The sequence below is a fragment of the Salarias fasciatus genome, chromosome 6 (genome assembly GCF_902148845.1).
Source record: "Salarias fasciatus chromosome 6, fSalaFa1.1, whole genome shotgun sequence".
NCBI lineage: Eukaryota > Metazoa > Chordata > Actinopteri > Blenniiformes > Blenniidae > Salarias > Salarias fasciatus.
The window spans coordinates 15,622,063-15,643,403 of NC_043750.1; the positions used below are offsets into that span (position 1 = coordinate 15,622,063).

The following is a 21,341-nucleotide window of genomic DNA, read 5'->3' on the forward strand; positions in this document are numbered from 1 at the left end:
GAGCTCCTTCAGAATAAAGCTCATGTCGTGTTCACCCAGACTCATTAAACTTAAAGCTTTTATTCACTACGATCTCTTCTTCTGGAATTCGTGCCAATGTCATCATACCTTCACTTTTTCTCCCTGCTGTCCCTCATTCCAGCCTTTGTGTTGTTTTCATGGTTAATTTCTTATACGGTGCTCGGTCACTGAACCAGACTCACTGGCTCCTCATGCTCATCTGAGCATAACTCTGTCTCCGTGTGTGTGTGTGTGTGTGTGTGTGTGTGTGTGTGTGTGTGTGTGTGTGTGTGTGTGTGTGTGTGTGTGTGTGTGTGTGTGTGTGTGTGTGTGTGTGTGCGCGTGTGCGTCTGTGTGCGCGTGTGCGTCTGTGTGTCAAGTCTTTGATATCGTACGTGGGCCTCCTCCACACCTCCTCTCTTATTCCTTAATCTTCTGTATGATCTCAGGCGATCCAGCCAAACCCTCACCACACCCTGGTGTATTGAAAGCACACACACATACACACACACCTTCTCCGACTATCCCACATTCACCCTGGCCTATATTTATGTTTGTTTAACATTTTTTTTGTTGATGTCAAGTCGTGTTTCACGCATAAAAGCGTTTAAGTCTCAAATGAAAATGTTAAACTTTGCTGTCAGCGCCTGTCATGGTGCCGCAGTGTGTCACACACCAGACGCTGTCACGTCAGTCTTTACTGATCCTCCCATTCTTTTGTTAGACTTTTCTTTTCTTTTTTTTCTTTTCTTTTTTTCGTCTCCTCCTTTAACCTCCTGCTGTTTGTCTTTTGACAGATATGTTGTTCCTACAAGGGTCAGAGGTCATCTTCAAGGTTGCCTTGAGCTTGCTGGGGAGCCACAAGCCACTGATCCTGCAGCACGAAAGCCTGGAGTCCATCGTGGACTTCATCAAGACCACGCTGCCCAACCTCGGCCTGGTGCAGATGGAGAAAACCATTAACCAGGTTACAAAAGCCGTTTGCATAGCGAACATACAACTGCTCTTTAGATCAGCTGACTGCCTCACTCTGAAGTAGCTGAAGATGTAATATTACTTAATATTTAAGTCAGTAAATTCAGCAATACATTCCATCATAGTACTGTTATTTCATTTTATTTTTATGTTCAAAAACAAAAGAGCAGCTGGCTGGATTAAATGCTCTCGTTGTTGTTGAACAATGGGACTGGCGTTGTTAAAGTTGGCCAAGCTGATCATTTTTAAAACACACAGTTGTTGTATGGAAAACATCGCAATGACTTTATGGTGACACCAGGACAATGGAGGAAGATATCAGCAGAGTGACAGAGGCCATCAGTGACATCCACACCCTGTTTTTACTGCAGTGATGAGAACAGCTGATGGGTGTGAAGGAAGTGTTCTAACCTTTACCTCCATGAGTCACGGTTTGAGGCTCTGCTGCGTGTCAACAACATCGGGGTCAATATCTCCAATAAGCTACATTTGCGAAAGTAAAATACATATAATGACTCTGCTTCATTCAAGTGCCACGGACTATTAATGAGATGGAGGTGGTACTGAGAGTGAAAGCGGTTTGTGATGAGTCAGTCCTGTTCAAAGATGTTATGAAGGTGTGCTATTCTTAAGAAGGCGTTCATTCTTCTTAGAATTTGCATGAAACAGAGAATGGGCTGTTTACCGGTACTTTCCCTTCAGGGCTTCTTTTCCAGATCAGGCTGTATGTGTGTGTGTGTATGTGTGTGTGTGAACTATGGCGTGACTCACGGTTTCATCACTAAAGAAAAAAGATTGGGAGTGTACGCACAGGATGCGTGGAGCCTGGAGTCCAACACAAGACTCCATTGTTTACTTTCTACCACGCTCAGCAGGGACGTCTGACAGAAGAGGACGGCGCCTAAATGAATCTGTGTCATTTATGACACGATGTATTTCGCCAAATGATCCTCATTTTAACCTGAAAAGGCCCAATAAGTCAACTTATTGCTGAAGTGAATCACTTCCTGTTCAATAACAGCTTTTTTGCGTGTGTGGTGCACATTTTGAGTATGTTGTGTGTGTTCTCTTGCAGGTATGTGAGATGGATGTGTCCAAACAGCTGCAGGCCTACGAGGTGGAGTACCACGTGCTGCAGGACGAGTTACTGGAAACGCCTCCGACCCTCAACCAGCATCAGAGAGCTGCACAGCTGGAAAGAACCAATCAGAGCCTGCGCCAGCAGAACCTGGATTTGCTCGAGGAGCTGCAGGTACGCATGAGGCCGTAGGTAAATGCGGGTTTCCTCCTCTCGCTCTCGGTTCACGCGCTGCCGTCCGCCTCTCGTTGCCCCCGCCCAGGTGTCCCACGCTCGGGTCTGCAGCTTGGAGGGTCAAGTGGAGGCCTTGACCCAGTCGGAGGGCCGGCTGAAGGAGCAGGTCTCCTCTCTGGAGGAGGAGAAGAGGCTGCTGGCGAGCACGATCCTGCACCTCCAGGGCCTCCTGACCAGGCTTGGCATCCACAGCGCCCCCGATGGAGACACAGCAGCGCCGCAGCTGGAGGCCAAAGAGGCGCTGGATGACAGGACTGTGGACTCTCCGCCGCAGCCGCTGCTTCTCCCAAAGAGCTTGTAGCCGCGTCTTATAATTTCCCAAATGGTCAGGTTGTGCGCAGGAGGAGCCGGTTGAGAAAGGCACCGGAGGTGATGGTCATTAAAATGACTCCCCGCCTTGACTCTTCCTCCTCCTGGATCGCAGAAACAGGAGAGACAAATATGAGTGGATGTAAAGCAGACGTGAAGAGAAGAAAGAATTATAACCAAAAATTGGAATGGGTAGCTAAAGGCAGGAAAATAAAATAAAGCACTTTCTCCCCCTCACTTTCACAGCTAGATTTGGGCTTCTGTCTCTTAAACATTGAAAGAACCTGACAGTTTGGATATGAAGGCTTAAATGGGCCGAGCGTTCTTCTCATGAATGCACAACAAGCTCCCGGAACAAACACTCCACTCACCATTATTCTGAGTCACGGTATTGATTTCTGTTACACATCACAAATAGATAACAAACCCAGAGAGAAAGATTAGGGACGTGGAAGCAAGATGAAGGGACGAGTGAAGAAAGAAACTTCACTGCAAAGTGTTTTTCCTTGATTTCTGATTGTTTTTCCCGCACAGGAGTCAGATGTATTGTTAGCTGAACGACCTTAGGTCCTGGACGATGGTGCTCATATTCAGAGGTCAGAGAACTATTTTTGATTCTTCCTCCACATTTCCAGTCTTCCGCGGTTGAGTTTCCAGACCTCTTGCGTTTTAAAATTCATTTAGTTAAGGTAGCTTACAGGAAGAGCAGCACAATAAATCCAGTCCATTTCACATCCTGTTTTTCCACCTTTGTCGATTCATCTGTATGGGTGGGAGTGCCAGGAGTGATAGCGATCCCTTCTCTGACTTTGGAGGGGTCAACTTCTTCGAATCACTCCCGAACACACTTTGGTCTGAAGCTTCAAAGAGAAAGCGTCTGCTCTTGAGACAATCTGTCAGCTATAAACCATTTACTGTATTCAACACACTGAATTCCTTGGAGCCGAGCCGCAGCTCGGCGTGTTTGTATGTGAACCTTTGAATGTTGCTGCGTGTCTCTGTTCTCGTGCACTTTTGACTGCAGCAAATCTGTTGATTCGCACTGTAAAGATTTTTTTTTTTTTGGCTTTTTCTCCCGACTCTCTTTGCACGTTTTCTGTGTTGTTGATTATTTACTATCATGGTTATTCTGTACTTCAAAATATATTTCATATTCTTACAGCACACCTGGAGTTAGTCCTTTCTTTGTGTGTGTGTGTGTGTGTGTGTGTGTGTGTGTGTGTGTGTGTGTGTGTGTGTGTGTGTGTGTGTGTGTGTGTGTGTGTGTGTGTGTGTGTGTGTGTGTGTGTGTGTGTGTGTGTGTGTGTGTGTGTGTGTGTGTGTGTGTGTGTGTGTGTGTGTGTGTGTGTGTGTGTGTGTGTGTGTGTGTGTGTGTGTGCGCGTGCGTGCCATACACCCCTTTTTGTCAGCTGCCAGACTGTTGGGATTGTACCACCTCCTGTCTAAACATGTCAGTCACTTTGAATGCTCTGGGCTTGATATAAGGTTTCCAGCGTATGGAAATGCAGTGTACACGGCATTTAAAGCTCAGACATGTGTTTGTCTCCAGAAACTCCTCCTGAGTTTGAAGAAAAGGCATGTCCGGGCACGTTCAGGCTCTGGCAGCGCACATCTGCTGTTGGTGTGTAGACGAAAGCCTGACCGCAAACTGAAAATTTGCCATAAAAAAAGATATTTTTAGCTTGTAACATTAAAAATCGTATGTGTTTTGAGTGTTTAGAGCCTCAGAATGTCATCTCCTCTAAACTGGCGTGCACATATGTTTCTCTGTTGACTCCTCCTTCAGGTGACTGTGTTGTTTCCCCTCTTTGAGTTTCCTCGAAATCCGGCTCAAGGTGACTGGGATGTCGAATTTCAGGACGCTCCAAGCGAAATCCTTGTTCCCTCACATTCCGATACCTGTTTCAGGTTCTCTGAAAGCATGTTTCAGGTGGCCAGCGGCTCAGGTTGAAGCCACCAATAACTAAAGAGGACTGCAATAAGGAGCGCCATTGTTACACTAGTACAGTGTGTGTGTGTGTGTGTGTGTGTTGATGTGTCAAAGTACAAAGTTTTTTTCTTCTTCAATTACACTTTTGTACATTAATGTCAATCCGCCATATTGTACCAATGCTATGTTTGAAGAAAACAGACATTTCAGATTTAGGATTGTATTGAAGATCGATGGATTTGACTGCATTTTGCTCATGACGACACGTCAACTGACAGTGGATTCTTCAGGGAACTCACTGTGGCCACACCTGGAGAAAAACATAGCCATACTATTGGAGGGGTATAAAGGGAATATTCCAGTGTAATAAAAACCAAAATGTTTAATTTTACACCACTACTATTTTTCTGACGCCTCTGAAGTGCTGCCCTATTAATGGCCTTTGACCCTACAGACTTCACCTCGGGCATCAACAGAAAAAAAAAAAACCCGTGTTTGTTCTACCTTAATGCTGTAATTAATACTGTCACCGGTGACTGAGGTTAAAAAGACACGGCTCATGCCTTGATCCAAACTAAACACTCTGCCTGAATGGAGATTTCCATGAAGCGGCAACAAAGAGAGTCAAGTTCTTTACATAACCTTCAGAAGCCGGACACACCTTCCTGCTCCGATGTGCCAGATTAACAGGACTGCTCCCTGCGAGGACACGCCCTCCAGACCACGGCCTCCTCCAGGCTTCCATTCCGTAATCCGCTCTCAGCGCTGATTGTACGTGTGTGTGTGTGTGTGTGAGATCTTCACCTGTTGTGTCAGAGCTTCAAGTAGAAAAGAGCCGGCTCACTTTGTCTGTTTTCGCCACATGACCGTGGTTAAAAGTTGGCAGATTTGCCAGCAGATTGTTCTAATTCTCGCAGGATCAAACTGCCGCCCAGTGCGCTGCCTACTCTGTGTAAACAGTGCGCGGAGTCCGTACAGGGTGTGTGTGTGTGTGTGTTGCTGTGTCTTTCTGCCAGGTGGTTGAGCAGCCTGCCAGAGACTGTGCCGTTGCCAGGAGTTTTTGTTTTATTTGACTTGGCATGTGTTTACCCTTCCACGCTCCACCTCGGCCCGGCCCGGCCCGGCCCGGCCCGGCCCGGCCCGGCCCTGCCCTCCCGCTCAACCCGCCCCCCCCCCCCCCCCCCCCCCCCCCCCCCCCCCCCCTCCCCGCCCCACATGCCAGTATTCTCCTAGAAACCTGACATCAACACACTCCAACAGAGGCTGACGGGGCAGCTTTAACACTACGACTGGATAATTGAACGTCAATTTATAAATAAATGCTTCACTGAATTGTTTTCCGTCTGATGGTTTGAGGCAGTTGATGGCTGGCACGTTGTGCAGAAACACTGATAACGGCACTAATGGGTTACATAAGATCCTTTTATTTTCAGTAATAGTGTAAAAAAAGAAGAACAGAATGACGAGTAATAACTTAGGTTATCACTGTCTCCAGAAAGATTAATCTCCCGACGCTGCGAACGTTTGCCAAAATCGCCTGATTTATAAACTTATTTTATGTGTTGACATTTCATCTGCTTTTCTAGGTTACCGGGCCACCTTAACACACTAAAAAAATATCGATTTCGCTCTTTCATGTAGTGCATAAAGTAATACAAGTTGCTTTCCAGTCAGTGGCGATCCTTTGTTTAAAGACGCCTTACAGCTCGGAGATGAAGGCGCTCGGGTCAGGAAAAAAAGGTCAAACCGTGTCAGTAACGGCTCATAAAGCCCCGCCGCGGCAGTAAAACCTGATAAGCCGCTACTTCTCCTGCAGCACCGGGATAACTCGGGGTTATAACAGGCTGTAAAGCTCCTGATTAAACCTGGTTCTCCGTGAGGCCCTTTTGCTCTGATCCTGATGACGGAGTTCGACCTCGCTGTACGCGATGCGTGTTTGTTCTGGCGAAAGACCAGTAAATACCAAACAGCGATTTCCTTCATGGTGAGTCAACAGTGCCTGAGTAACTCATATAATGTTATAATAGTTAAGAGCTTATAATATTACAGTGAGAAAACCACAATAACCAGAGAATACTGATGAATGCACAGAGAGAACATGCAAACTCCCCTGGCCCAGCTGTTCGAGTAGTATTCTCAATCAAAGTTGCTTCATATGACTTGGTTTAATCACAGCCTTTATTTGGATGTTCTCAGTTCTTACTGTGGAGACACCTGAATAGATGTTTCGAAGGTTTCTGTGTTGACTGACCGTGTTTGTTTCAGTCAACACTTCTCGTTGAGGCAGCTGTGTCCATTTTGAAAGCCTGCGCAATAAAATTGGATGCAAAACATAGTTACAGGTTAAAATGGATATTATTCATATCACAATCAACTCACAAGAACTTCTTGTTTTTTGGGTTTTTTATGTGCTTCGACTGTCTTTCCAACTCTTAATGGTGTTTTGACAGCTACGAGGGTGTGTCACCCCATATTTCCTGCCTATTGAGAAAAAAAAAAAAAAACCTTTGAAGCTCGAACTGTCATTTAACCAAAAGCTTCATTTTCTTTACCATTACTCCAACAGGTTGTTTCTCTCCAGGTCTCACTGCATCAGAAGTTGTTTTAATGAGGGCTGAGCTGATGGAAAAAATATTGTTTTATTACAGGAGCTGATGGGGCCCAAACACTCTGATAATAAAATATAAAACTGTGTCAAAAAGTCTTTTCCAGGAAATGTCAAAGTCCTGACGAGGAAGTTACACATTTAACCCACCCTGTGTGTTTCGACATCGCCCTCCGTGTGTGTGTGTGTGTGTGTGTGAGTCCATTTCATCACACCGCCGCGACGTTGCAGGTTTGCATGTCTAAACTGCTAGTTAGCGTGTCACGATTGCGAAAGACTGATTTCAGTGAATGACACTCACATTCCTGTGTAATCCAACCTCTGAGTTAGTTTGAGTTACCTGATTGACACATAACAAATTCAGGAAATTCAAAACGCTTCTTTATTTTTTTTTTAGAGGCTGTGTTATCTCCTTGTGTTTTATTTCAGGATGTCTCAGACGTTTTTTGTGCAGGATGCACGACTGCTGAATAATGCGAAAATGGTCAGGTGATGATTTGTGGGAAATTTCTCGTTATCATGAGAAAATTCAGCTCAGCTTTGGGCTTTCGGGCCTTTCCTGTGTTTCATTCACCCTGAACATGTGTGGCTCTTCTCCAGATATTCAGGTTTCGTCCTGCTGTTCAAACGTGCATTTGAGATTAATTGGCGTTTCCAAATTGCCCAAAACTTTGAATGTGTGTAACTTGCGGGTCGCCCTGAGTTTGGTGGACTTTTGAACTGTGTCCTGCCTCCACCTGCAGTCAGCTGGGATCAGCTTCAACGAGCCTTAGATAAGATTAATGTGGATCAGATGCGTCATCACCTCTATACCAAACCCGCAGAAGAGGGAAATACAGCTTTCAATGCGCTTATCTGATTGTTTCCTATTTATTTTCAAACTGTTTGTCGGTGTCGCGATTTTCCGGTGGATCATAAAGGCGCCGCAGTTGATGAGAAGTTTTATTTTGAAGGTTTAACACACTGATCATGTAAATCAAGCCCGAATCAGGCGTCATGAAGCCCCTCCACAGAGACTAGTCTTCATCTGAATGCCGTGCCGCTGTGAAGGTGAAACCTTCAGGGAGGTTTGAGATGTTGTACAGTTGTAAATTAAAGGAAGATAATAGTTGGTTTGAGGTTACTGCTGCCGGCTAGCCTTTTGAAGGAATCAGTGATTTATGGACGATGATCGCCGGGACGATTAACACCAAAAAAGGAGCTTTAAATGAAGCCGGCGCCGTGTGAGGCCGAAGCAAACTGCCAGCATCCCGTTAGAACCAGGACAGCAGTGTGAATGCAGGCGTGCTTCAGCTGGGAGGTTTGCATGTTCTCCCTGTTTCAGTGGGTATTCTAGTTTCCTCTGACAATTCAGAAAACAGGCTGAGGCTGATTAGGCTGTCCAGAGCACTCACTGGTTTTACCCCTATGTTTTTTTTGGGATAAAATCAAAATTGCTGCCTTCTGAACTACTTCATTACAGCGTAGAACAATTTGTCAACACATAATAAAGCACCTTGTAAATGTGGCAGAACTGAGTGAATCTTGCACTGTTCCACTCAATTGTAGTCTTTTCTTCTTTTTTTTTTTTTTTTCCTCAAAAATGTTGTCCGCTATTAAAGAGCTTACTCTAATGCAGAAATGACAGCTGCTTTGGAAAAAAAAATTTGCATTGTGAGGAAAATCCGCCTCTCTAAAGCTTCGCTTAACCACACCTGTCAGTCAAGGTTCAGTGTTTACCTGCCAAATATTCTAAATCTCAAATATGCAGCAGCATGAAAGTTAATACGATCTGAGTGTTGTAAATGCAAAGATCGCAAAGAGGCGCAGAGCCTTTACCAGTGAGCTCACGGCGAGCGAGAGGCCCAGATTATGAAAGAGGAGGATTGTAATCATCCTGCTGAGTCACAAACTGCTAACATGGACCAGCAGGCTGCAGCGAGAAAAAAACATCCTCGCTGGAAACCTGGGAAGGATGATATTACCCTGCTGTGTGTGTGTGTGTGTGTGTTCGTGTGTGTGTGTGTGTGTGTCAATATGTAAGGGTGTTTCTGTTTGTTGTAGAAGGTCAGGCGCCACAGTTTGGGTGTGACCACCACTGTCCTGTCAGCACATCAAGTGTCCACAGAACCCCTCCCTTTACCCCCTGCCCGCTCGCCCGCCCTCTCTCTCTCTCTCTCTCTCTCTCTTTCTTCCTCCCTTCCTCAGAGCCAGGGTGTAACCGAGGCTTGCAGATGTCAGTTACTCAAATCTGTAAAAGGAGAGGGGGTCTTTGTGTGTGTGTGTGTGTGTGCGTGTGTGCGTGTGTGCGTGTGTGTGTGTGTGTGTGTGTGTGTGTGTGTGTGTGTGTGTGTGTGTGTGTGTGTGTGTGTGTGTGTGTGTGTGTGTGCGTGTGCGTGTGCGTGTGCGTGTGTGAGGGAGGGAGGGAGGGAGGGAAAGAGAGCAGTAGGCAAGTTTACTCGAACAATAAAGTTGTCTGTTGGTTATTTCTGAACCCTGGAGAGGAAGCTCAACTCCCTGCAGGGTGGAGAGACGATTCACGGAGCCCCCACCCAGAGGACGTGCACACGCACGTGCACGCAGGCCTAGCTTTTCTGCAGTCATATTGAGTCACGGACACAAAACACAGAAGCTGCGCAAACTGACAGATTTTAAGCCAGTGAGTTTTGCAAAGACGACTCGGTGAACTGACGCCTTCGTGCTCGTCTCCGTCTGTAGTTCAGTGATGCTCTCCGGCCTCTGGGTTCAGGTGTGCTGCCGGGGAAATGCACAACGTGAAATTCAAGCAGTCTGAAGCAATCTTTTGTTATAGAGTGGAGTTAAAAAAGTCGCAACGTGTCATTTTGTTCTGAAAAACAAAATTGAAGTGTCAGAAGTGTCCACTGAAGTCCACTGTCCGTTTCCCATTTTCTATTCTCTTCCAAAAGTCAAGTGAGCGTTCATCTCGTCCATCTGCTTTCATATAGAAGGAGTCAAACTATATTTTGTGTGCATTGCTGCACCTCCAGGGGTGTTGCAGAGGTCACACACACTGCGCTGATAACACACCCTCAGAATGACAGCAGAACACTGCGCCGGTCACGACAGACTCAGCTTTTGTTTGGGAGTCGTACAGATGCTTTCTGCCCACATTTCATTTTAGGATCAGCGCGCCCATTTGAGCTTTTACTGGCACAAGTAGGTTTGCTGTTTAAACAGCTGGTGCGCTGCGCTGGTTTTGTGGTGCTCTTGCCTCTGGTGGAAACATCGACCCCGGTGTCTTTAAATCTGTGAGTTTGGTCAAATCGAAAGAAAAGAAAACATCGCAGGAAAAATTGGTGTCCACCAAAATTTAGGGTTTTTTTTTTTTCCAATCAATTTTCTTTATTGGAAACAACAAGCAGTGAACAATGAAAAAGTTCAAAGAAGGGTACAGCTGTTTCCATTTTCTCTTTGTTTTAAATCTTTCCTACAGTCTCGTCTTGCACGGCCAGAAAACGAGAACAAAGATGTTTTTAAAGCTAAGGTAAAGGTGCTAATGTGCTCAAACTGCAAGGGCTTTGCAGACAACATTGAAATATATAGTAATATTTGGATATGATATATAAATGAAAGTTCAAATACACACAGTAGTCCAGTGTGGGTTGGTGTGTCTCAGTGTGGACCAAAGAAGAGGCCAGAAAGGAAGCTGTCAACTCTGTGCTTTGATGAACCTTTAATCATTCGAATTATTATGGTTGAACACACATTTTACAGTATTTATTTGTACTAAATTTGCTTTAATAAAGCCATGCTGCTCTTTAACAGCAACGTGACAGAACGCCAGCCGCCAAACTGCACAGTGCTGCTCGTATGCAAAGCAGAGGCGTCGTTTTGGCTCAGAGGTGGGGATGGTATTTAACTGATAACAGGTGTGTCTAGGTGTGTGTGTGTGCGTGCGTGCGTGTGTGTTTTGGAGCCTCGTCGCCTCATTAGTTCAAAGGCCCGGACAGCAGCCGGATGGAAGGTGACAAACACACTCGCTGAAGCGATCGGACGACTGGGAGTGGCTTCATGACGGGGACGACGGCGACGGGCCTCCTGACTGGATTCCTGCCGCTCCTCTCGGCCCTCTCAGTTTTTTGAAGCACAGTAAAAATAAATATTTTCTGGGAAGCTTTTTTTCTTTTTTCGCCGGGTTACCTCTTTGCGTGACAAAGCGACTGGGGTTGGGCCGCACCATCCATTCATGCAGTCACAAATAACTCTTACGATAATAGATAGTTTTAAACTCATAATTGAAGAAAAAGTATTGCTTGGTAAATATTAAAGTTTAAATGTTGTTTTTTTCTGCAAATCCAAAAAGAAGTAAGTGTATCACAGAAATGGGAGGTGTTTGTTTTTGTTTTTATTCCCCATAAAGACAAATTAACTCCATATTTTTAAAAGTAATAATGCGATACGATGTGAAGAAACCTAAAAGCTTTCTGATTCTGATTTCTCTTTCCCAGGTGTGTGTAATATAACGCAGCAGATCTCCCCTAGTCATTATTTTTAAAGACACTCCATACCTCAGAAAAAAGAATTTACCCACGCCTGTGCCCTGGGGAAGGGCGGACCATCCAGCCAGACATTGTTATCAGAACTGTTGAAAACGCTCAATACACACGCAACAAACACTAATTTACGGTAATGATGTGTGACGCTTGGTGTCGTGTGTGTGTGTGTGTGCTCCTCCATAAAACTCACAGCTACGGCTTTTTGGTCAAACGTCAGCTCTCGTCGTCTATTAACCTGAAGATTACTGTTATTTTGAGGATTGACCGAACAGTTGGAGAAAAGTTACAACTTTCCACGACCCACCAACAGATGAGAGTAAAAACAGTTGGTCTGAAATCCCTGAGCGGCTGACCAGTTTTCCTGCGGATGCTGCCTTCCAGAGCCAGCTCGATGTGTTTGCGTTCTCGAGTGTCACGTGATATGAAGCTGCCACCACAGAATGTGTTTGATTTATTGGATCAGACAAAACAATACACTGATATCAATCCTCGTTTTAATTGTCTCATCTGGCAACATTGTATGTTTGTGCACTGCTGCTCGTCGCACGTGCGTCGGAGTGTGACAGCCTGAGAGACTGCCTGCTTTGGAAAAACAGACAGTTGTTGTGATAATATCAGAAGCTCTTATGCCATTGCATACAGATATTTATGTATGTGTATAGCAATGAATGTATAAAACTAGATAGCTGTGATGTCGTGTAACTAATACATCCATCCATCCATCCCTTCCACTGGGTGCTGGATCCATTCTCTGCTGGCTCTGGCTACTTCCTGGGAAGGTTAGCAGTCCAGTCCGGAGAGGCACACGTGACTCATTCATGTTCACACCTGCAGACGGTTCAGTAGTTGCCTCATAGCCTCGAACCCTTGTTTTTGGGCTGAGGCGGGGAGCAGGAGCACCTGGGGAAAACCCACACGTCACCAGAGAGAATATGCAAACTGCACAGAGAGGCTGCCAAACCCAATCAGGTGTGTTCTCATTGTTTTCAGTAATGAGCCGTCTGAAGTTTGAATGAAACAATGCACTGTTGAAAGACGCTTTGTTGGGAATATGTCTTTTGATCACATTTTTGCACATCCAGCTTTTGTTTCACTGGTAGAATATATCTGAGCAGTGGTCAGTCGAACACGAGCAAAATGTTAACATCCATGTCAGTTAAGTTTGTAGCATGTTTTCTTTCATTCATGGTTGGTTGTTTTTGTTTTTGTTTTTTTGTTTTTTTTTTCTTTTTTGCATGCAAAGGAGTTTAGAATCTGGTGGGAAAAATGATAAGGGCTGAAATTTGATGTGAAGGATTGTGGGCTATGTGGAGGATGAGCGCAGACTTGCTGCACCTGAGAAAATGAATTCGGAGGCTGCCAGCTTGTCTCAGTCTGTCTGGGAAAACTTCCTACTGAGAAAAATGAAACCAACAGCATGCAGAGACTTTCTTCAAATGTTCTTTTGTTTCTCTCTGGTCTGACACGTGTTCAAACTCCTATTTCTCTTAATTTTTTTTCTAAATTTTCCTTACAAAAAAGCCATTTCGACATGCCGTCCTTTAAAGAATCAGCCGGCAGTCGCCGCCTGCTGCTGTTGGCACGTGGCCTCTCTCTCATCACTGCAAGGAAACGCTTGGCGTTGGTACAAACAGCAATTAATTGAAGAGCTCTGTGATGGAAATCCAGTCATTATCGTCTTGTCAGTCTGCACAGATACTGACAGCAAACCCAAATCCTGAAAGCATGCTGCTGTTTCAAGCATCGTGACAGGAGACTGAGGGGTGTGACGCGCTGAACGGCAATTACCTTGATCCCAGCATGTGTTTGGATTTTATTATTAATAACAGCGTCGGAGGACGACATAGTATATAAGACTATACAAATTATTACAAAATACTGTAATATAACATGTTACTAAATAAAATGAGACAATCTGACATAAATGATTGTTATACAAGTGAAGATTTAACAAAATCTAATGTAGATCAGTACAATTTAAGACAACGCTGACTTTTGCAATACAATTTTATTGAACAGATCCACCTCCATGTCTTCTCCGCTCACATGAATCCAGCTCAACACTTGACGACAACATAAACCAAATCAGGTTTTAACGAACATTTGACTCCAGGTAATTGACTTCAGCCTGAGTCATTTTTAATCACAGTGTGGGAATAGAAAAGAACAATGACTTCCTCCAGTGTTTTGCTCTGTCGTGTGCATGGTTACGTTTTCTATTTTTGTTTAGGCTCGCCTCATGTTTCAAGGAGAGATATTCTCCCAGCACACCTGTGGATTTCGTGAGCAGGTTTTTCAAAAAAAGTGAAGCCAGATAAAATAAAAAGGAAAGCACAAATGAACAGTTCATCATGTGTTCTTACAGTGGTGTACCCTCGTATCTCACAGTGAAAATAGAGCACAAAAATGTCATTGTTCCCCTCAGAGACATTAATATACTCAGACACACACACACACACACACTTCATAAAGCACCACATACCTTAGCAGCCAGTCGATTGCTTGGCAGCGATCATCTTCTGTCTCTAATTCATTATCTCATTATCTTTTATGCTGCAGGATCTTTCCAAGAACACATCGAACTGGATTATAAGTATCTTATTCAAGCCGCTTCATTTTTTTTGGCAGCCTCTGCTTTTCAGCTGCTTCTGATGGGAAACACAGGCAGTGAAATGTTTATGACGGATGATTATCGTCTTTCTTCATCAGTCTGACATCAAATATAAATTAATTTCAGTTATACAGGGGAAACGCAAATAGAAAAGGCTATAATTTGTCTGCAGTTAACATGTTGATGTGCTATTGAGAGAAGAAAGAGATAAATGCAACACGTCGTTGGGTTTAAGTACTTTTGGGAGTGTCGTCTTGTCCGTTCTTGTCACTCTGTGTCAGTGTTTAAACGTAAAAAAAAAAAAAAGACAGACAGGCACATGAACTGTGAACCTTGACAATAAGAGGTGAGGACCGAACCTACACCTGGCAACACTCTCAGGGTAGCAGAACTTCTTCTGATGCAGAAGTTATGACAGATTAGCCCAGAAGGTTAGCCTGCAGCAGCTCTCCTCAGAGCTGGGCTTCCTGACTCACAGTTATGGTTTCTCTTTGACACTGATCACACCCTGGACTCTGTGCGCGCGCGTGCTTGGATTAGTTTGACACATTTAGACTTCAAAATGTGGATAAATTCCCTGTTACACCTTTTATATAAACTTGAATTTTCTGGCAAGCGTTAAACTTACTGAGTGACATAAATATCTATTTTTAACTCAGTAAACTCCCTAAATTGGATAAATTTGTGACTAGATGCTCCTGGAACCCTGGCTATGGATGGATGGATGGATGCTTTACTTGGATTGTGGATGGCTGTTTGAGACTTGCAACTATTTTCTACTATAATACACACATTGTCCCAAAATGTTTTAGTTTGGGTTTTAAAATCGACTCATTTTTCATCTGAAAAGAAGTTATGAAAGCTTTTATCTCATCCATAAATTGAGGTTAGAAGCAAAAATCAGTTACCTTGAGTTCTAATCTGGAATGAATTAAAAGTTTATCAAACCTCTGGCAGCCGACATGAAGCTCAGATGTAAACATTACAGTCATCTGTAAATTATCACCAACCATGAACGCGGCTGACAGCTCAGTGGGTTTGCCTCCAATCGAGTGGAGCAGGTGTGTCGTGACAGCTGACAGCTGGATTCATTAAATGTTTTTATAACCGCGGATGAGGGATTTTGTGCTCAGAAAGATTCTTGTTTCTTCTGTTCTATGACATAACGCCACAGCGAGGTCGAAGCAGGACGCAGTCGTGACTATCAGTTCAGAAAACGATTCTGACATCGGCGATAAGGTGAAACTGTCAACCGTAAATCAAGTTTGGAAAGTGAAGCATTAGATAGGAAGCGGACACCACTGGCTGATTTATGGATGGAAATACTCAGCAATGTGTGTTTGCTTTCACTGGAGCAGCATCAGCTTCTGTTCATCTCAGTGTTTTCAGACGCTTGTTCCAGTGAAATTAATCTGATCGTCTCTTCCACAGAAATGCATTCCACATCTTGTTTACAAAGACATCTATTTATATTCTCTCCTCGCGTTGCTGTTTTGTCCTTTTCTGGCTAATAATTCGAAATACAACTGGAAAAATGATGTAAATGCAAACAAAACTTGCCTCTCGTTGAAAAACGACAGTTTTTGAAAACAAGTTTGAACTTTTAAAGCTTCACATTGATTTCAGATTTTAGTGGAAACACAACTGGATCGTCTGGATATCTCCTGTTCCAGATCATGAAGTCTCAGTTACAACTTTGCTACTGACTCATCTTTGTGGACATACAATCGTCATGCAGCTCACAGCTGCACTTGACAAAAGAAGAGTCAATGGATGTTTGACGTCAGTGCAGCTGCAGGTTAAAGATGCTTTCAGAGAGGACGATCTGTACACCACCATTAACCGCTGTGTGACGGTGTGTGCTCTTTCTTAAAGCCAGGGCGTGGTCCCGTGATTTCCCCTGGAGGGGGTCATGCTGTTTTCGTCTTCTGCCTTGCCCTGTGTTGGTATGTACGACTCTGCGCCCTAAGGAGTTAAATATTTCACGAATGAGCGAGCTTTTTTTCTTCCACGAATCGTCCCTGACAAGTTCACCCCTTACCCACCCAGCAGCTCCGGCCTTCTCCTGAAGCTGCAAGATTCAGTTTTCCCGAAAGGCTCATTTTCGCCACATGAACCTCGCTGGGTTTTAAATCGGTGTAATAATATTGAAATCTGTTTGTGTGTGTGTTTTTTCCCTTCAAAGCATGAGGTGTAACAGAAAACACAGTAACTTATCTGTTTGTGTTTGTTTAATACATCCTTCAATAAGAACTTTGCAGTTTTTTCTTGAATCTTACAAAAAATAAGAGTTTTGAATCTTTCTATGCAAGAGTTGTGGAGAAATTGCAAAAATTGCCATGATGTGTGTGGCTTGAGTGTGTTTTATGCTTCATCATCCTGGTTGTGCAGAATCACATTTCATGCATCAGTGAGCTGCTTTGTTTCTGTACGTCTAAGGAAACAATTCCTGCTCATCACTGCTTTAGAAAAGAGAGAATTCACACTTTTTACTGAAAGGCTGCTCACAGAAAAACAAGCACTGATACAAATGGACACTTTTTTTTTTTTTTTTTTTTTTAATACAAAGAGAAACTTCTGTGACATTTGACCTTGTCTTTGTGTAATCACATCCATGAAGCCAGAACAATGAAAACTGTTTAGTTACAGGAATGCACTCCAGTCCCACACTGACAGATGCCAACAACCTGATGGACAACCTGAGGCAGTGAAAGGCAGCCTCCCTTTCTTCATTCTGAGGAAACAGGTAAGCTGGCACCGACACAAGCTCTTCTCTGGAAATCACCCCTCCTGGCACCCATATAGTGGTTTGGTGACATCTGAGTCCAAAAAAAAAAAAAAAAAAAAAAAAACCCTGAAGTTATTTCACAAACTTTAATTAAAAGACACTAGAAGAATTTTGTAAAAAAAAAAAAAAAAATACAAATCTGATAAAGTTACTCTCAAAAAAGGTAAGGTAAGGCTTTGGTCAAACTGAAGAAAATAAAAAAAGATAACAAAGACAATTGTGAGGCTATAATGACAAGGACGATAAGAACAGATAAGATTAAATTTAAATCATATTCCAAAGGAAAATCAGATTTCTTTTCAAAACATTCTTACTTTTGCAGTGTTTGCGTTGTGTAACTGTACTGTCTGCCGTCATCAGCTGAAACTCAGCTCCTCTGGACGCATTTTAACACAAAACACCAACAAGCTGAACAGAAGCTGAGAGCACAATCTTTTCATTTTGACCCTAAAGGCCGTTAAAAAGAGAAAAAGCACAAAACATAACTCCTGGTTTTTGTGATTTTATGGCAGACTCAGCTGCTGCTGTTTGAGATGCTTTATTCCTGTGTTACTTCTGCTTGTGCCTCTCACACGACCGTGTTTAAGATATTCTAAACCTTATATGAATCTGAATCTGAGCTAACGTTTTGAATGTTACTGGAATAGTACGGTAAATTAAGCTGTCACAGCTTTGAGCAGACATTTCACAACTCTGGAAGGTTTTTCTTTCGATTTTCATTATTATTTCATTGTGGTGTCTCAATGAAGATTTCCCTGAAATTAATGAAAAAACAAAACTCTTTCTGTTCCAGAGAACTCAGCTGAGGAAAATTACATTTTGTGGTATATGCTTTGTTAACTATTAGTTATTCCCACAGACAAACCACAGAGGTTTGAGCAACAGCCTTACTAGACATTTATCTAAAGTCTGACTTCAAGTTGACTTTCTCTCCCTCTTGATGTTTTGCAGGTATCTTATCTGGACCGGTGGCTGTGACCTTTGCTCTCGCTGTTTCTGCTCGCTGATCATATGGATGATCCAGAGAGTGGGGTTTTTATTGATCTGAACTTGAATATGCATCAGTCTGATTTGTTGGAGGGTGTGTGTCCTCAGAGCTCAGAGCAGGAACTTTTACTGAGAAAACACCAGATTCAAGTTCTCAGTATTTCCTGTAAATTCTGAAGGAGAGTCATGAGGAAGAGTCGCTTTCCAAAAAAATCAGTTGAATGTACATTTTCTGCATGATTGCGTGTCTGTGGGGATGGAAGAAGATTTGCAAAGTCAGCAATAATTTTATTGTTTTTTTTAGTACGCTGCCTGCACATACCTTCTTCAGTCTCCCTTTTAATGTTTTGAGTTTTATTTTGCTGTGATCCAGAACATACTGGCTGAGTGAAGACCTTCCCTGAACCTCACCTCGCCCTCGTGGAGCTTCGTTTCTTTACAAGACATCCTGATCCATTCCGGCCATGTCAGTTTTACGCTTATTCACTCCGGGTTCTGAAAGCCGCCCGTGAAGACGTTATTTTAGCGGCCTGCTCTCACCGGCTGGATGAAGGATAGAACAGAGATAGACAAGAACAGCACAGCGAACAACAAACAACCCCGGGCAAGTCAGTGGGGCAGATCGGAAACCTGAAGCTCTGGAGCCGGAGGTGTGTGTGTTTTGTCTAGTAAAGCAAGAATGGAGTTGACATTTTGATCACGGCAAGATCAAGACAGAAAGTATTCACTCTGTTTTCTCTGTGCGTTTATTTGTTTGTTAGTTTGAAATGAAACTTTTCTATTACGTATAAAACATTTTCTAATAGTGCCCACATGATCTTCTGTTCAGTCTATAGGTTTTCATCACACTGCGGAGTCAGACACATCCTGAAGTTCCTTTTCTGTCAGTTTTGACACAGAAACACAGTTACGCTGACTTATTCTCAATCTACACTGAAGACGTCACCACAACTCATGCTTCACTGGTCTTGGAGAGCAGTGACTAAGCCCATACGGATGTATGTTCAGACATGAAAGGTGTATGTACTCCTATACTAATGTAGAGAGCGTCCACATGAAACAGCAGCCACCTTATCTTCACGGCCTTGTTTCAACAGTCGGCTCTGCAACACACACAGCACCGCTGTGCCTCAGTGCACAGGCACACGGAGCAACACAGGCACCGATGACAGACGCCCCTGTGTGCGTGTGTGTGTGTGTGTGTGTGTGTGTGTGTGTGTGTGTGTGTGTGTGTGTGTGTGTGTGTGTGTGTGTCTCAGTTTCTGTACGTCTTACCTGCTGCTGTGCCACACCTTTTTTCGTTCAGCAGAAATGATAAGCAGGAGTTTATGCTTCTGAATCCCTCTGACTGAGTCCACGGGTATTAAAAAAATGCCTCCGGTGACACTATGGGACATTAAAAACTAGAGGAATAAGAAACCGAGTGTTTAACCTGGCATTTTTGCTACAAGCAAAACAAATTAATGAATGAGTTAAAAGCATTGAACAACAGTCTGGAAGGGAAAAATAGTGGAAACGGACCGAACTGCTGTTCGTTTCAGTAAATTAACACAGAATACAACCTGGAGTAAGAATAAAAAATTCAAAACGTGCAGGGATAGTAACGATATTTCAGTGGACTCGTTACTCAGATTGTTCTCATACATGGAATCAGTTGAGGTGCTGCAGCTTCTCTCTCTTCACTGTGCAAACTGTTTATCTTCATCCTGTTGTCTTACCGATTACTAATTCACAGAATCCCTGCTTGCTGGAGAGGAAGCATGTCATTAATCCTGAACAAAGCCAGACCTGCTGACAACACCATTACAGATCTGCCATCATGAAACTGTCCTCAGCGCCGACAGAGTGTGTCTTCTCAGTGTCAGTATTTATAAAAATCCTCCTAATCCTGATTAATAACCATCAACATTCCAAACCGTAGAACAACTTGTAATAAACTGATCCAGATTCAGTTGAACTTAATTCAGTAAACTGAACATGCTTCCACCTACAGGCATTGGTTGCTTGCAGCTTTAAACCCAGTATTTTAACAAATGATACAGATAACATGCATATATATATATATACTGTTAGACACAAATACTTTCTTGTCCCAGAGTTGAACATCAGGTTGAACAGTTTCAGTCTTACTTTACCCTCCTCTGACAAACATTACTGTACTTCCTTGTGGGATATGTTTGTTCCCCATCACACCTTGTTTGAGCTGGTATTTTGCTGCTGGGTGGTGAGATGTTCAGTTCTGCCACCCTTCATTTAGAAAACCTGGTTTGATCTGTGCTGAGCTCCTCAGGTTTCTCTGGAAAATTCAGTTTCCTCCCAGAATCCAAAGACACATTTGTTATTTTCATTGATTATGGAAGAAACGCTGTCTCTCCATGTTGGTATTAACTGATGAACTGTTCAGGGTGTGTCCGTCTTTCCATGTATTGCTGAATGTAATCCGCATGTCGTTAGGTCACCATAGAGCAACATACTTGACCTACATTAATATACTTGGGCAGCGTTATATCATCAGGCCTCAAATTGAGATGATCTTGTTTCACGTCTGTGTTTGGGGGCCGTTTCTGTACCACGATGCCATCTTAACGCTGGGCATACTTTCTTTCTCCAATAGTCCAATTTCCTTCCACAGTCCAAAATAGTATCCATTTGGGGTTAATTAGTGACTCTGTGTGTTATTTGTTATGATTATTTGTTGAGGGTGTACAATACTCATAGCTTGAATTAGCTTAGATGGCCTTTAATTTACTTGTGTTCTGACATTACCATAATTAAAGAAAATTGCTGTGAACATGTGCTTCCCAGGTAAATTCCACAAAAAAAACAAAAAAAAAAAACCCCTACATTTGCAAAAACAGAGGAAAACAAGCATTTTTTCTTCTGTTGGCTGCTTGTGGATATTGAGCTTTCTCCATCATCGTCTGCATGTACAGCATCAAATCCATCCAAGACTTTAACATATAATATGAATTCCAAAAAGCCAAAGAATATTCCAAGTTGTAAAATAATCAGTTTGTGCAAAATTAAATTAAATTCATTTGGTGCATGCCAGTGATGTTCAGTTGACTGTAAGTCAGAAGGAAAAACAAAGCATTAAGTGACAGATTCTTTAATTTATTCAAACAATTACAATGAGCAATACAATGGAAACCAAAATGCAGATTAAAATATTTTAATAGAAATTCTATTCTATTATTTTCACCTCATCGTGAGTAAAACCAATTACATTTTGACCACTTGTTAAAAGTACCATGACCCAAAAAGCAATCAGAGTGATTTCACCTGTGTAGTTTCATCAGCTTTGGATGGCAGAATGTCAGACATGACA

General features: G+C 43.2%; 1 protein-coding gene across 3 annotated transcripts in view; it reads left to right on the forward strand.

Moving 5' to 3' along the window:
* Window positions 1-3,760, forward strand: part of tbc1d1 (TBC1 (tre-2/USP6, BUB2, cdc16) domain family, member 1) — a 45,188-nt gene extending 41,428 nt beyond the window's left edge. For all 3 annotated transcript variants that reach the window (XM_030094137.1, XM_030094138.1, XM_030094139.1), the window contains 3 exons: window positions 798-967; window positions 2,051-2,227; window positions 2,316-3,760. In XM_030094137.1, the coding sequence (XP_029949997.1) occupies window positions 798-967; window positions 2,051-2,227; window positions 2,316-2,588 (620 nt within the window). In that variant the 3' untranslated portion in view covers window positions 2,589-3,760. The remainder of the gene's footprint in view (window positions 1-797; window positions 968-2,050; window positions 2,228-2,315) is intronic.
* Window positions 3,761-21,341: the final 17,581 nt, after the last annotated feature.